The sequence below is a fragment of the Poromitra crassiceps genome, assembly GCF_964638095.1.
Source record: "Poromitra crassiceps genome assembly, chromosome: 25".
Taxonomy (NCBI): Eukaryota; Metazoa; Chordata; class Actinopteri; order Beryciformes; family Melamphaidae; genus Poromitra; species Poromitra crassiceps.
The window spans coordinates 16,503,435-16,519,154 of record NC_139649.1 but is presented as its reverse complement, the minus strand read 5'-3'; the positions used below and the strand labels follow the sequence as shown (position 1 = coordinate 16,519,154).

The 15,720-nt window shown below is 42.9% G+C and overlaps 1 protein-coding gene across 1 annotated transcript in view; it reads left to right on the top strand.

The window, feature by feature from the left end:
* chd6 (chromodomain helicase DNA binding protein 6) overlaps window positions 1–13,182 on the top strand; it is a 131,879-nt gene extending 118,697 nt beyond the window's left edge. Inside the window, exons 45-47 of the mRNA XM_083660606.1 lie at window positions 1,224–1,358; window positions 2,626–2,730; window positions 7,720–13,182. Coding sequence (XP_083516732.1) covers window positions 1,224–1,358; window positions 2,626–2,730; window positions 7,720–8,853 — 1,374 coding nt within the window. The 3' untranslated portion in view covers window positions 8,854–13,182. The remainder of the gene's footprint in view (window positions 1–1,223; window positions 1,359–2,625; window positions 2,731–7,719) is intronic.
* The last annotated feature ends 2,538 nt before the right edge of the window (window positions 13,183–15,720 follow it).

Genomic DNA, 15,720 nt, shown 5'->3' with positions numbered 1-15,720 from the left:
TCCAAACTTTTTCACAGATGTGAGGTAACCTGTACTTCCATGAAGTTCTACACTTGCTACAAGCTGTAAAACTAGCTGTAAAACTAACACTGTTAAGTTACTTGTGATTTTAGGGGTGGGGGAAAAAATCGATACACCATAGTATCGCGATATTTTGCCTGATGATATTGTATCGATATTTGGACGGCAAGTATCGATATTGCAATTTTTTTTTTTTTTTTTTTGCAGGCCATGCCAGGCCACCGGGCTACTATAAACTTTAGTTCCAAGGCCAGCAGTAAACAAACGGTAGCATATTTTCATTTTGTTTTAACAGTAACAGTTTTCTCATAACAGTAATTTACAAATTCCCCTGTTACTGAATGGGCTGCACAAGATGTTTTGTGTAAGTGAAGTTGCATTGTTCAAAAACTACCTAAGTACAGTAGTCCACACACACATCCAGTTAAGGTGGACTGTAAGTAGACTGTAACAAACAGTTCAGTTTGTCAGGTGCATGCAACTATGACATGACTTTATGAAAGTTGTTGGTCTGTCTACTTGACAATGTTGCTGCAATAAAATGGTTGAAGTCAGATGTACAGACTGAAAAATTGTTCTTATATAAACCAGATGTTGACAAAGTATTCCTTTGGTGACATTTGCAGTTGAAAAAGTAAGAAATCTCAATATATCGAAATATTGCAAGATTCAATATATCGCAATATTCAATATATCGCAATATCGCAATACTATCGTATCGTGACTCAAGTATCGTTTTAGTATCGTATCGTGGGCATCTGGTGATTCCCACCCCTAGATTTTATGGTGGCCCCGTAATGAGCTAAATATATGATTGATGGGCTTTTCCAAATGTTTTGGAAATAAGGAACATTACTTTTTCAAATAGCAGATATCAAAGAAAAACGCAACTAAAAAAAAGAGAGATTAAACTAAAGCTACAAAATAGCCTACAGCCTTTTAAAAACATATTTTCCTGGTTCGCTCGCACACATGCTTGTTTTGAAGGGGAGAAGGCAGAAAGGGGCGTGAAGTGAGATTCGCCCACGCTGAAGTACTGTACAACAGTCAGACTACAATATGTCTCGACAGATTGTATCTGAATGTGGCCTCACACAGCTCCAGTAACATCTCCTCAACTCTCCATCCTCTCTCTCTGTCTCTTGTATCTTTCACACACACACACACACACACTCTCTCTCTCTCTCTCTCTCTCTCTGTAGTCTGGTCTGTTGCAGGGTTTTGTCGATCGTCCCAAGCAGAGGAGACATCGCTGTAAAGACCCCACCAAGCTGGATATCAACTCTCTGACGGGGGAGGAGAGGGTCCCTGTGGTGCACAGAGGCACCGGGCGCAGGGTACAAAACAAACGCACACACTGTCGCGCATACACACAGAGGCACAGGGTAGAAAACACACACACACACACACACAGTCGCACACACACTGAAACACACAAATACAAGAAACATGCATGTTTTAAAATTCTTTTTAACCATTAGTCTTAAAATCATGAATTGTTTCACTATTTATTTGGACACTTAAGATGCTTTTACTGCTTGTTAGTTCTTTATTATTGTAATACCCATGAATTTCAGTGTCCTCTGCCATGTTAATAATAGTTTTTCCCAAACGTAGACACACAAAGAATGGAAATATGCACCCAACTGTGAAAAGCTGAAGCTCATGTATCAACAGCATGACTTCAAACTGCCAAACTCTAAGCACAATCCCATTGTTCTCACTTAAATATTCAAAATCACATGTAAATCACATGTAAATCACATGTAAATCACACACAAAACACACGTTCATCATTTAGCACACTGGCCTTCAAAATGCAACACCCTGATTAGCCACTGGTGTCACTAATGTCCCACCTGTGCAAACTCAATTGGAAAAACACTTCCGTCATTTGTCATCAGACTATAAAAGAAGCCTCAGGTGACTTTATACAATCAGCTCCACATTTTGTATTGCAGTAAGACATAAATATTGTATCTGTGCACTGATTTATCATTACATCCCCAGAAAGACCGTCTAAATATTTTCTTTCTAGTGTTTCCCATTGTAATGAGTTTTGCTACAATATGAAATATCTGTGTTGCACCAAATATAGTCAAATAAGTCTGTTATTTTGGTACAAAAAAGAAAGAACTACACTTTATCAAAACGAGAAAAAGGAAACTCGACTCCAAGTCGAGGCTGCGCAGAACCTTGCCGGGCGCTTAAGAAATAAACATATCATAGCTGTGTGTTTTGGTGAAGAGAATCCGTTTTTGAGAAGAGAGAACATGGTTTTGGAGTTTTAACAAAGTGGTTATCTCTTTTCAGTTTTGCGTGTAGAGTTTTAAGAAATTGAGCCACAGTTTCAGGAAATGTGTGTAAACTTGTCTTGTCTTGTGAAAAATGTAATTTCTTTGCTTGCAAAGCCAGTTTGAATGTTTTCAGATTGTTGATTATATCACAGCAGTGAGAATTTAGAAAGATCAGTGACTTGCTGTCTCTTTCCCTTTGTCGCAGCTTGGTGGCGCTATGGATCCATCCATCCATAATGCTGGCTGCCTCAAAGTGAAACAGGCAGGATATTGTTGTAATATCTTACTGTGTTTTCCTGTGCTGCAGCTGGGTGGCGCTATGGCTCCGGCCATAAAGGAGCTGTCCCGCTGGCTGGATGCCAACTCAGAATACTATGTTGCTCCAGACTGGGCTGATGTGGTCAGACATTCTGTGAGTAAAACCCACGACACCGTAGTGACTACAGACTAGGCTGGCTGATATGGCCCTAAAATAATATCACAGGTGTCACATATTTCAGGGTGTTTCTGCGGTAACAAAATTCTGGACGGAAAAAAACAGAACAATATTTTCATATCAATTTTCAACAACATACTGTACAATTGCAACAAGTTAAGTTTTCCTTCAAATATGCGTCCAAATATTAGTGTGGTTTGTTGTACATGCTCTTTTGTAACCAAACCACTCCCACACTACTGAAGTCACTCCCCTTTTTGGAATTAACTCCTCCCCCGTGGAGCAGCTTTCAGCCATGCTTGTTGTTGCTATGCATCCGTGAGTAAAACACTACAGACTGGGCTGATGTGGTCAAACAGTTTGTGAGTAAAACACTACAGACTGGGCTGATGTGGTCAGTCTGTGAGTAAAACACTACAGACTGGGCTGATGTGGTCAGTCTGTGAGTAAAACACTACAGACTGGGCTGATGCGGTCAAACAGTTTGTGAGTAAAACACGACAGCAGTCACAGAATTAAACATAGTTATTCCATCCAGGAATTCAATTCAATTCAATTCAATTCAATTTATTGTTGTCCACAATGTGGAAATTTGTCTTTGGCTTCACAGGTTTGCTTGCACACATGAAAAGTACACAGACACAGTACACAGCACAGGAAATGATAGGGTACATAATACAACATATAACAAGACAGCAGGACAACAGCACATTACAGACAGTGATAACGGACATGGTTCTGATGTGGATGAGTCTGACGTTTATGAATTTAGCAGATTTATTGCGTTTGGTATGAAAGATTTTTTGTAGATATTCTTGGTTGCTGCAGGAACTCTATAGCGTCGTCCCGAGGGCAGTTTTGTGAACTCATTAAAAAGGGGATGTACAGGGTCACACACAATTTGTCTGGCTTTTCGTGCCACCCGTGTTTTGTAAATACATCCAAGTTGTTCTTGTTCTTTCCCAATAATTTTACTTGCCATGTTTGTAATTCGGGACAGTCTATTTCTGTTCTTAACTCCTAGATTCCCATACCATGTACACATGTCAAAGGTCAAAACACTTTCAATAAGGCTCCTGTAGACAGTCTCCAGAATAGCTTTGCTGATTTTGTATGAATCCAATTTCCTGATTAGATACAAACGCTGCATCGCTTTCTTAAAGATGTATTCTGTGTTGGCTGTGAAACTTAGATTGCAGTCAAACATGGTTCCTAAGTATTTAAACTCCTCCACTGTTTCAACAGGCTGCTCATCAATCAAAACGGGTGTGAAGTCTTGACCTGCGTTGCGGTGACTCGCAATGACCAGCTCCCTAGTTTTGGCTCCATTAATATAAAGGGCACTGTCTTCACACCATTTAATAAGTTCTTCAATGTGGTGGAAGTATGTAGATTCATTACCTGTGTCCCCTGCCTTCATAAGGCCAACTAACACCATATCATCAGCATATTTATACAATTGGCAGATTGCATTCATAATTTGTATTGCATTTGTGTACAAGGAAAATAAAATGGCAGAAAGGACGCAACCTTGTGGTGCTCCTGTATTCAGGATAACTGTCTCAGAGGTGATGCCACTGAACCTCACTCTCTGTGGGCGATCTGAGAGGAACTCTTTAATCCACTGTATGATGTGGCAGTTTGTGTTGATGTCACAAAGCCTTTTAATCAAAATGTGTTTCTGCATACAGTTGAATGCAGAACTGAAATCTATAAATAAAAGTCTGGCAAAACTGTTAGGCTGCTGTAGATGCTTGCTGATAGTGTTCATTAGTGTCAGCGTTGCGTCTCCAGTACTACGGCCTTTTTTATACGCAAATTGAAATGGGTCGAGCCATTCGCTGAGAGAGGATGAAAGGTGATTGACTATAACCCTTTCCATACATTTAGATAAAATGCTGGTTAGCGCAACCGGTCTAAAATCATTGAGCTCTGTGGCTCTGGGCTTCTTAGGGACAGGAATGATGTTGGATAGTTTCCATGATTTGGGAACAGAATGATTATTCAATAATAACTGAAACAGCTTTGTAAAGACGGCTGTGAGCTGAAACCTGCATGATTTGATCACCCTGCCCCTCAGTCCATCAGGACCAGGTGCCTTGCTGGGCTTTATTCTATTTAGGCTGGCAGCTACTTCTGCCTCTGTCAGTTCAATTGTAGAGTGATCGGTGGTGTTATTTAGTATATCAAAATGATCTGTGTCACAGGGAGTGATATCAAATCTTGAGTAAAAATGATTGAGGTCGTTAGCAAACGATACATCTTTATTCTTTAAAGCATCTTGTTTTTTCCCCTCCCTACCCATCATGACATTCAGTCCATTCCAGGCTTCACTGGCGTTGCCGGAACACAGCTGCCTCTCTACCTTCACTTTGTATTTCATCCTGTTCTTTTTTAAGATTGATCTTAGTTCATTTCTCTTCTGCTTAACTAGCTCCAAATCCCCATTAATGAAAGCAGTTCTCCTCTCCCTAATACATTGTCGCATTTCTGCAGAGGCCTCTAATTTGTTATTAGGATACACTCTAATGGTTTTCTGAATAGTGACATTAGCTTCACAAAATTTCATATATTCAGTTAGAGTTTCAGTCAGTTCATCAGTGTCAATACAGCAATCAAAAAACAGCTGCCATTCAGTTTCATCAAAACAGTCTTGCAGCATCTCTTCACTCCTTGCATCCCATAGCTGGATGTTCTTAATAATAGGTTGCTCTCGTTTCACTTTAGCTCTATATTTCGGGAGCAGGTGGATCACATTATGATCGGACTTTCCTAGTGGCGCCCGACAAAGCGCTCTGTAAGCGTCTGGTATGTTGCCAAAACACTGGTCAAGAATGCGCGTGTGTCTCGTCGGACAATCAATGTATTGATGGAGTGTGGGGAGTTGATGGGCTAGATCACAGTTGTTAAAGTCCCCGAGAATTAGCACTGGCTGGTCTGGTGACCGTGAGAGTGCAGTGTTATAGCTTTCTGCTATCCTACCTGCAGCCTCTTGATGTTTCGGTCCAGGTACATATGTCAGGATAATTGTGATCTGCCCAAACTCTCGTGGCAGATAGAATGGCCTGAATGACACTGTCAGAATTTCATAGTCCGGGGTGCAAATCTGCTCATGAATGTGCATCTGTGTGGCCCATTTATTGTCCATGAATATACATAATCCTCCTCCGACCGATTTCTTTGACAGGTGCTCGTCTCTATCCGCCCTTATTGTTGTATATCCATCAACGGAGACGATTGTCTCTGGCTTTAGCCATGTCTCTGTTAGGCAAATGAGATTACACCGTTTGAAGTCTGTTTCATACATCAGTCTCGCTGTTAACTCCTCGATTTTGTTGTTAAGAGATCGCACATTTGACAAAGTGATGGTGGGGAGGGGAAATCTGGAGCCGCGTCTTCTCAATCTCTCCCGCACACCCCCTCTCGAACCTCTGATCTTTCCTTTGGTTCTCGGATTTTTCCCTCACCGTTTTTGTCTCAGGATCTCTGTGCAGTCCACGGGAATGTGATGTTTGAAGCTCCCGGCTTGGGTTTGAAGCGTCAACAGCTGATCTCTGGTGTACGTCAGAACGCCGGCGTCGTGTCCATGTGTTGAGACACCGCACGCCGAAAATAGTAGCAGCGCGATATAAATCGCAATCCAGACATTATGAAGTTCCATATTGCAGGAGTGATTGTCCGTTATTCTCACAAGGTTAAACACAACGATAATTAGACAGGACTGACATTAAACATACAAGCAAACCACGACGTGAAGCACTGGGTCAGCGTAAGCACCGCGCCCCGGAAGCTGTCAGAACCAAAAAGGTTAAGGTTTTGCCTAAAACACTGTATGAAGCGAACATCTCCCTCATTCTGAAAAAGAGAAAGGAGGAAGTAGACCAGCCAGCTACAGACCCACAGCGCTCCAGAATTTCGACAGAAAGGTCATTACTAAAACCCTGGCTACCCGGCTAAATAAACAACTGTCATCCATCATTCATCGGCCATTGTTAAAAAGGCTCAGCAGCGACCAGACAGGGTTCATCCTGAATAGGCTCTCTATCTCCAATGTCAGACGCCTCCTCACCATCATATATATATCATATATATATATATATATATATATAACATAAAAACAGTCTCTACAGGAACAAGTCCATATGAAGTTGACCACAACACTCCAGAAGAACAGGGTGACCAAAGTTATATCAAAAGATCATATTTATTTTAGCAGAACAACGCGTTTCGCAGGCTTGCTGCTTCTTCAGGTTCATAGGGGGAGTGTTGCGGTCAACTTCATATGGACTTGTTCCTGTAGAGACTGTTTTTATGTTATTTTGATCCTGCTTGCTGTGACCAGCACCTCCCTGCTTGGATTGTGCACGAGTAGCCTACTTTTCCCTTGATATATATATATATATATATATTATATATACATATCACAGATCACAGTAAGACTAGTGCAGCGGTTGGATCACTCGATGCACAGAATCCTCATTGCTCCTCCCAACGGCCGTGCAGGAATCTCTGACACGGGATGGCTGTTGCCAAGAAACTCAATCTGAAGGAATGGAAGTCCTGCTCTCCATCTTCTTTTCAGCTGTGGCTGACAGACATGGTCTCAATTTTACGTATGGAGAGACTCGGGTTGCTGAATTTAAGAAATTTTTATGTTACCGTACTTGTTTTTAGCAATATTTTTATTATTATTATTACTATTTATTAATGATTTTATAGCCTATTCTTGATTGTGGTCTTTTCTGTGGTACTGCTACAGGCTGGTGGGGAACAACATTTTGGTTTTTTGTATACAAGAAAGTGAATCTTGAATCTTTTGTAGATCCTGTTGTCTAACATGTTACATTGTATTAGATCCTGTTGTCTAACATGTTACATTGTATTAGATCCTGTTGTCTAACATGTTACATTGCATTGTATATCAGTTTTGTTTTGGACTGAACCTGGTGCTCTCCTCTCCTGCAGGGTTTCCTCCCAGAGGGAAAGTTCTGTCGGATCCTGACGGAGCCGGTGAACAGAGACCCGGGCTCCAGGCGGCGTGGGCGTCGGCCTCGCAGTGAGATGCCTAAGCCCCTCCTCTCCGTCTCTGATGCGTCCCCATCCGGCCTGTGCCAGCCCCTCTTCATGAATGGCGGTTTAATTGGCATGGACTCCATGGTGGCCATGCAGAGCCTCCGCGGCGGCATTCCCGGCATACCCATCTCTGGGATCATGGCGGCCGGATTCCCGCACGGTTTCGCCACGGCCGTCCAGGCAGGAGGAGGTGGAGGGTCGGTGGACGAAGCCAAGAACGGCTTGAGTATGTTACCCATGATGCTCCACGGCATACCGCATCCCCACGGGGCAGCGATCTCACAGCACGCCATGTTCAGCGTGGGTGCCATGATGTCACAGCACACGCCCATGATGTCACAGCACACCACCATGATGTCACAGCACACGCCTCCTCATCCCATCTCCTCCTCCTCTTCTTCACTGGGTGCCGCCATGGTCACCACCACGACCGCCCCGTCTGCCTCAGGAGCAGCCAGCCCCTCCTCCACCGATAGGGAAAGCCCCGCCTCAACCTCGCTAAGCCCTGCCCCCGGCAAGAGAGAGAGCCCTGCCTCCTCCTCGCTAGGCTCCGCCCCCGGCGAGAGGGAGAGGTGGCGGGACGAGAAGGAGGCGGCCATCATCAGCTCCACCAGCGGCGCCCGCCTGGCCACCGGCAGCCATCTGACCTTTAACCCCTTCCTGATCCCTGGCATGTCTCACGGCCTGCTCTACCCCCACATGTTCCTGCCTCACGGCGGCATCATGGCGCTGCCCGCCATGCCTCCCGGCTCCCCCAAGAGGAGGAGGAAGAGAGGGAGGGAGGAAGGGGAGAGAGAGGAGGAGAGGGAGGCCGTGGGAGAGGTGGAGGAGAGAGACTCCCAGCCTGCTCCCTCCTCCTCTGTCCCCCCCGGCCCCACCGAGGAGGCCCAGACTGGGCAGGGAGACGGAGACGCTGGGCCTGGGCCCCAGGAGCTGGACTCTTCTATCCCTCCTGAGGAGAGAGCAGAGGACACCAGAGCAGAGGTGACGGAGGAGGACAGACAGATGGAAGGAGGGGAAGGATAGAGCAGGAGAAATGTCTCTGTCTTGACTGAGCGACAGTGTCAAGTCTGTGCTGTATCTGTTAGTCAATGTCCATGTAAACACTTTGATTATGACCATGACTAATAATAATGATTATATCCCACTTGGTCATGTTTCTATACCTAGACCCCGCCCTCTCCTCTAGACCCCGCCCTCTCCTCATCCTCCTTGTAAGAAATGATCTACGTATTCGAAAACACACACACACACACACACACACACAGCAAGCAAGACATGCTAACCAAGAAGCGGCTTTGGCAGTAATACTGATATGGCTATACTGATGAGAGCTCAGTGCTCCTAGTTGCTCTGTTGCAAAGCGGTCGACCTTCAACCTTTTGGATTCACAGCTTTGGTCTGGAGTGTTGACATGTGCCAGCTGATACATTTCAGAGGAGCACTAGTGTGATGCTGTGATGCTGATGTACAAGAGGGCACACGTTCACCAGGGTACTGTGTTGTGTTGTTTCATTTCTTACACACATCACTGTGTTGTTTCATTTCTTGCACACATCACTCCATTCTTTGTCATGGTTTGCGTTGTCTTTGTGAGCAGTGGTCCTCGACTGGTGGGGATGTTTTCAGTAGGTGGCGGTTGTGTGCATGAAGAAAAAAACATCGACTGCTTGAGGACACCAGTGTTCGTGGCCGATATGACTTCTCTTTCAGAGGCTGTAGCGAGCTCAATCTTAAAGCCAGAGTGAAGATCCTGGTATTATATGAAACTAGAATACCTAAGGCATCCATTGGTACCACTCTTCTCATGCTAGTTTGTCGGGAAGGGGGCTAAATAATGCGAAAAACGCGCCACACTAAAACTCAATTAAACCCATGATGCCATATTCCAATGCTGGGGGGGGGAACACTGGTCATTTTCTAATATGCAAGAGCTACTCTACCAAGAAAACAGACGGCAGCCTAAATGCATTTTAAAAAGTGTAGCCCTTTTAAAAAGATATATTGGTGTATTTTGAAAATGTCACATATCACTCAGCTATAACTCCCATGAAGGCGAGTAAGTTTATTTCCCTTAAGAAAAACGATCTTTTGTTGTTGTTTTTTTACCCGCTAAAATCCAGAGATTTGTGACCTTATAATATTGACTACGACGTCAGACAGGTCACAATACAAGTGAAATTAATCAATCCTCGGCAGGAGTATACCTTAGTTTTAAGATGGCATCGCCTGCCAGTCAGCCACACTTTACTTATTGTCATTCTAAACTATCACTTTATTATAAATGTTATGCCATTGCTGCTACATGTACTTTTTAAAGGAAATTCATAGAATTAAATTGTGAAATCATTCATCCTCCACACTAGAAGAACGGCTTTCATTTGCTTTTATTGATAAAAGCAGAGAACAATCATGAGATTATTTTTTCTTTTTAAGATCATCTTAATTTAACGATTTTCTTTTTAATTACTGTTCCTCGGACACAGAGTCACTTTGAGAGAGAATGCCACACCCCCACCCACCAGCACACTTTGCCCAGTGTCCAGGCCCGATCATGAAAATGAGTATGGCTGAAAGGTGGCAGTTTAATGTGAGGGATGCCTGGAGAAAAGAGGTTTTTGGCCCCTAAAATCCTATCGGGCTCCTTTCACCTGCACCATTTTGAGTCCCAAATCGAATTAACCGATGGCTAATCTAAACAATTGCTCAGCGCGGAAAGTGGCTGCTGTAAAATGGTGGCAGTAGAGACCTGTAGCACCACAAGGATGGGAGGACTCCTCACTTTTCCTTTTTTCTGGGTTTTGTTTGCTTGTTCATAAAGTTCCGTCTGTCCATCATTCTCAACTGTCCAGTGAAAGGGAAGAGTCTGTTAGATAGTCAGTCAGTTGAAGAGCCTGTCTGTTTGGGAGTGAAGAACAGATGAAACAGGAAGGAAGAGGGATGCTAAGCAGTGTGAATCAGTGGGGTCATTGCTCTTCATCTCGTTACGGTTTGTCAGATAGGTTTGAATATCCTGTAAACTAGCAGGCCATACTAAAAGTTTCTAAATAGCTAACTGTATAATGCCCTGTTTTCTTTTTCTTGTTTACAAGTGTACCATGTATTTCTTTCTCCCTTTTTTGGTTTCTTCAATGAAAAATTACTTGACATATGCGAGGGGGATTTTTGCATTAAAAGTTAGTTCCAGTGTTTCCTGTATTACACAGACTGTACTGTACATTAAATGGATGCACATTGCTGGTTTTATTCACAACAGGGTCTGTATTTGGGGAGGGTTTGTGTCAAATGTTTCTTGTTTTGCTGATGACTTTGGATCACTTTGAGTTTTGGTTTGTTTTCTGATATGAAAACATTTTTGCACAATGTTGGTGAATGTTTACCTGTCCCTGTACGGTCTTTCCTTTGTGTGTGTATGTGCGAGAGTTTGTGTGTGCGCGCGTGTGTGTGTGTGTGTGTGCGCGTGCACACGTTTTGTAGTGGAGTAGCATTTCTATTTCTCTCTCTTGTCCTTCAAGCTCACCTTTTCTTGTTGAAAAGACATAATTGTTGCCTTGTCACAACTTTGTGGCTACATATAATTTATTGTATATATTTTTTCTTTTGCTTTGCCAAATTTTCACCAAATATGACATTCTTTCTTCTTTAGGTTCAATATGTGTTATTCAATGTAAAATGCCTTATTTTAGCTAGTGCTTTTTATCTAGATGTTCTGTTACATCTCCATATTGGAAATTATATATCAAGAGATTTGTCCTCAGTTACCCTACAGTTATATGCATACCTTGGTGATGTGCATTATCTTCAAAACTTGACTAATGTGGTGGCACCACTGTCATAATCACGTCATTTATTCCCAGTGGTCAATCCGTCAGCCCGCGAAGCACAAAGGGAGAGTTAAAAATAAACGACTAGTGCCTCTAAAATTAGTTTTGTTCAATTATGTTCTCTTTTTGTGCGCTTCACTCGCACACTGCATTGACAACGTCATGCTAACGTCACGAGGTTATCCACAATGAAATGAGTTTTATGGAAATGAAATGGTTGTTGGATTTCAATATTTGCCAATGATGCCATGCTATTCTGGCTGGCAATTCAATTTCCAACCATTCACTTACTCGGAGACTTTCAGTTTGGTAACTAGCACACCTAGGATGACAATGCACACAACATATGTATACAACTTGAGTATTTGCTAGTTGAGTTCATGTGTGTTTCTTCAGATGACTGAAAAAACGCAACAATGAATCAGAAGGGTTAATGTACTACAGCAAGTAAAAAAAAAAAACTCCCCTGAGTTCACGGCCTGCTCACACAAATTATTTCCTGTTACTGGCTTATTCTTGTGTAAAAACTTGAAACAAACCCATGCGTGCAGTATGTAACTGTATTGTCTTTTCATGTCACATCATGCCTTTTTTCTTAACCGTGTGCTTTATGTTCCATTGAAGTCATTTTAGTAAACTTTTAATGTTCGTGAGAACGGTCACCTCAATTTCAGCTTATAAAATAATGTAAACGTTTATCTCTCATCATAAATAATGTATTTATTGTACAGTTCTCGTCTTAGCAACGTTGTTTCATGACTGTTTAATGGCCGACTTGTTACTTTGGATGGTCTCCTGAAAGACAACAGCAGTTTGGGGTCACATGACCCTCATCACCTACTCGTTAGCTTTTTAGATGTTTTCCAAACCGTTGAATCCTGCAAATCCCGAGAGAACCAGATGTTTGGTTTCTAAACTGCGCTACACCATGGTGCCATAGATACACACTCAAAATCCATAGGCTCACACTCACGTTATTAACATTAAGTGAAACGGTAGAGTTGGCGGCATGTGGGAAACTTCAGTGAAAGACGAAATTAGAAATGTCACCTCCCACATAGTCTCTCCCCAGAGAGAGCTCTGCAGCATGCAGTAACGTAGTGTATCAGTGTAAGAACTCTCATGGGTCTGGCGTTGAGACTACCTCCCACACTACCACAACCACAAGAAACTAAAAAAAAAAAAAAGTGTCAAGGTATCTCTTTAAATCATGTCTGTGAAACTTCCCAGCTCAATAGACTCGATCGTGGCCAGTTGAATGATGTTGGATTGACTGTACAAAGCCCTTCTTACTGGTAACATTGACCCAAGTAAACTGTTACGTGGGATCATCATTCATAATGATGTCAGACTTCTACCAAGTGGAACAATGACAATAACTGGCTCATCTTGAAGTCAGAAACCCAACCTGGTCGTTGATAACAGTTTTGTGGTGGGGTTTTTATCTTTATTTTTTATTTTGTTTTCTTATTTGTAACTATAGCTCTCTGTATTCCCATGTGGACCAATCTCATGATTCACAACATGGTATGTGTGATCTTTTATTGTGCAATAAAAGATGACTTTCAACTTTCTTTTGTCCGTGGTTTCATAAAGAGAGGTAAGTGAGAAAAAACCAGCGCAAACCTTTAAGCCCACAGTGCAGTGGTGTGGCCTTTCAGCCTTACCCTCGGTTCACACCAGGCGCTGGTCAGAAGCAGCGTTTAATACCAATGTCAGTTCGTGAATATATTAGTTAATTATTAGATAGTTGCTCATTAGTCGGTCAATTCCTGAATAGAGTGGTTAATGATTAGTAAATGTGAAAATAATAATTGAAAACAAAATATTTAAAAATATATATATACCCCCCCCACCACCACCATATCAATTGTGTTAGGGTATGGTCGTGGTTAAGAAAACCCTAATCTTAACCACATCTATTTGACTTGCTGCATGTTCTGTGTGTTTGAGCTGGGCTGTAGTCCAGTGGTGAAAGACCATGCCTTCCAACCCAAAGGTTTGTGGTTTGAATCCCGGTACGGACAATAAAACCTTTTCAAGTCTTTCATTGGGAAAGCCATAACAAAACTGCCTAGAGATCCATTGTAAGTTACCTAGGCTGATGGTCTAGGGGTTAAGGCGGTCACCTTAACAACCGCATTGTATGCGGTGAAGTGCAGGTTCGATTCCTGCAGGGGATTTGAAGTCGTCTCCTCCCCCCCTCATCCTCCTCTGGCTTCCTTCCTTCACCCTGCTCTCCCTCTGGCATCTCCTGGCTTCCTTCCTTCTCCCCTCTGCCATCTCCCAGCCTCCCTCCTTCACCCTGCTCTCCCCACCCTTGTCCTCTCTCTCACCCCCCACAATGGATCTCTAGGCAGTTTTGTTATGGCTTTCCCCAACAAACGACTCGAAAAGGTTTTATTGTCCTTAAAAAACAGATCACTATTCAAAACTTGACAAGACAAAACTGAACTAAACCAAACACATACCGTAGGCTAAGCCCCTGCAAATGGGTCCAGTTACAGTATGTAGGCAGCAGTCCTGGTGCCTTCCCCTGTCATAAGCAGGGACATGCATCCCCCATTGAAGGATGCAGCCCCTCCTATGCAGAGACAAACATAATTAGTTTTCAATTAACCACACAATACAACAAGAGTCCCCTTCAACACAACTATTATTACATTGACTTTCCCATACGTCATCACTTATAATGACTCCATTTATAATGACTCCAAGTAGTTTAACCCCTCAAAAATTGGTTTTACAGTTTTTCACAATTGTTTAAACACATTAGACACAATGTGCACAACCTGAAACTGAACATGCAAAGGCATAATTCTACTGATAAAGCATTCATATAGTGTTTTCCATTCTGCACACCAGTGTTCAATGGGTGCTTAGAAATGTCTACTCATATGATGTATGTGTTTGTCATTTGAAAAGAAAATACCATTTAGTGAAGAGTTAACACTGTTTTGAGGGCAAAGTGTGCTTTTGCAAGAGAAGTGTAGGATTTTGCATTTTGTGTGTGAGTTTTGAGATTTGTGTTTCGGGTTTTGAGGAAAAAGTGAGGTAGTCTATCAGGAAATGTGTTTAAGCAATTGTGAAAAACTGTAATCAATTAAACCCCCCTACTGAATCACACTTGGCATGTTCCGCTGCTCCCCGTCTACAAGTGAGGTTGGACCATGGGTTGGACCCATCTGCCTCCGTTTCGCCTCCTCAGTCCAGACCAGGAAACTGAGAACTGAGAAGAGGTGAGAAAACACATGGGGGTACAAACATTTTGCACAATGTTTCCCAATAAAGTCATTAGCTAATAAAATGTCTCTGTGTTGTTATTTAACTGTTTGAAGGGATTTTACAACGTGAGAGATTGCAGGAGTACGTGGACACAGCACACGGAGTGTTACAACTATCGCCCAGGCAGGAAGGCTTCCCCGCAGACAACAAATGTAAGAAATCGGCAATTAAAGTTTTTTTGGTACTGCCGAGCAAAAGGTAGGCAGGAAATCTACTGCTGCACTACCCGGGTGCCCAATTTCATGTCAACCGTGTGTACCGGTGTCAAAGTCACCAGACATGCCAATGAGAGCCAGTGGAGTGATGGAGACGTGGAGGGGGGAGGGAAGGCGGGGCCTGTTGGTCATAGAAATCCACCTGTAACCCGGGGAGCCTACCTTGTGCTTCTCTTAAGTAAAGAGTTTGAGTGGAGTCCCACCTCATTCTTTTTGTTCTCCCCGACAAACAACGCGGCCACGTGGGCCGGTAGAACGTTCTCCAGCAGCAGGTGGTTCAGGTTCTCCCTGGTCTCGATCTCGTCCTGATCCGTGTGGTTCTTGTTCTTCAGCAGTCGGAAGCACGACTCGTTCTAGCAGAGAGAGACGGGTGGTGAGGATGAGGGAGGTGTTTTTTCTTCTTCTAAATATATATATATATATATATATTTATAAAACGGCTCTCTCAAATCAAGCAATCTGATTGGTTCACAGCCATTGTATAAATCCAATAACCCACTCCAATAACCCATGGCCATGGGTTATTGGTTGCCATGGCAACTCTCTTACTAAAAGCCTTTGGTTACCTC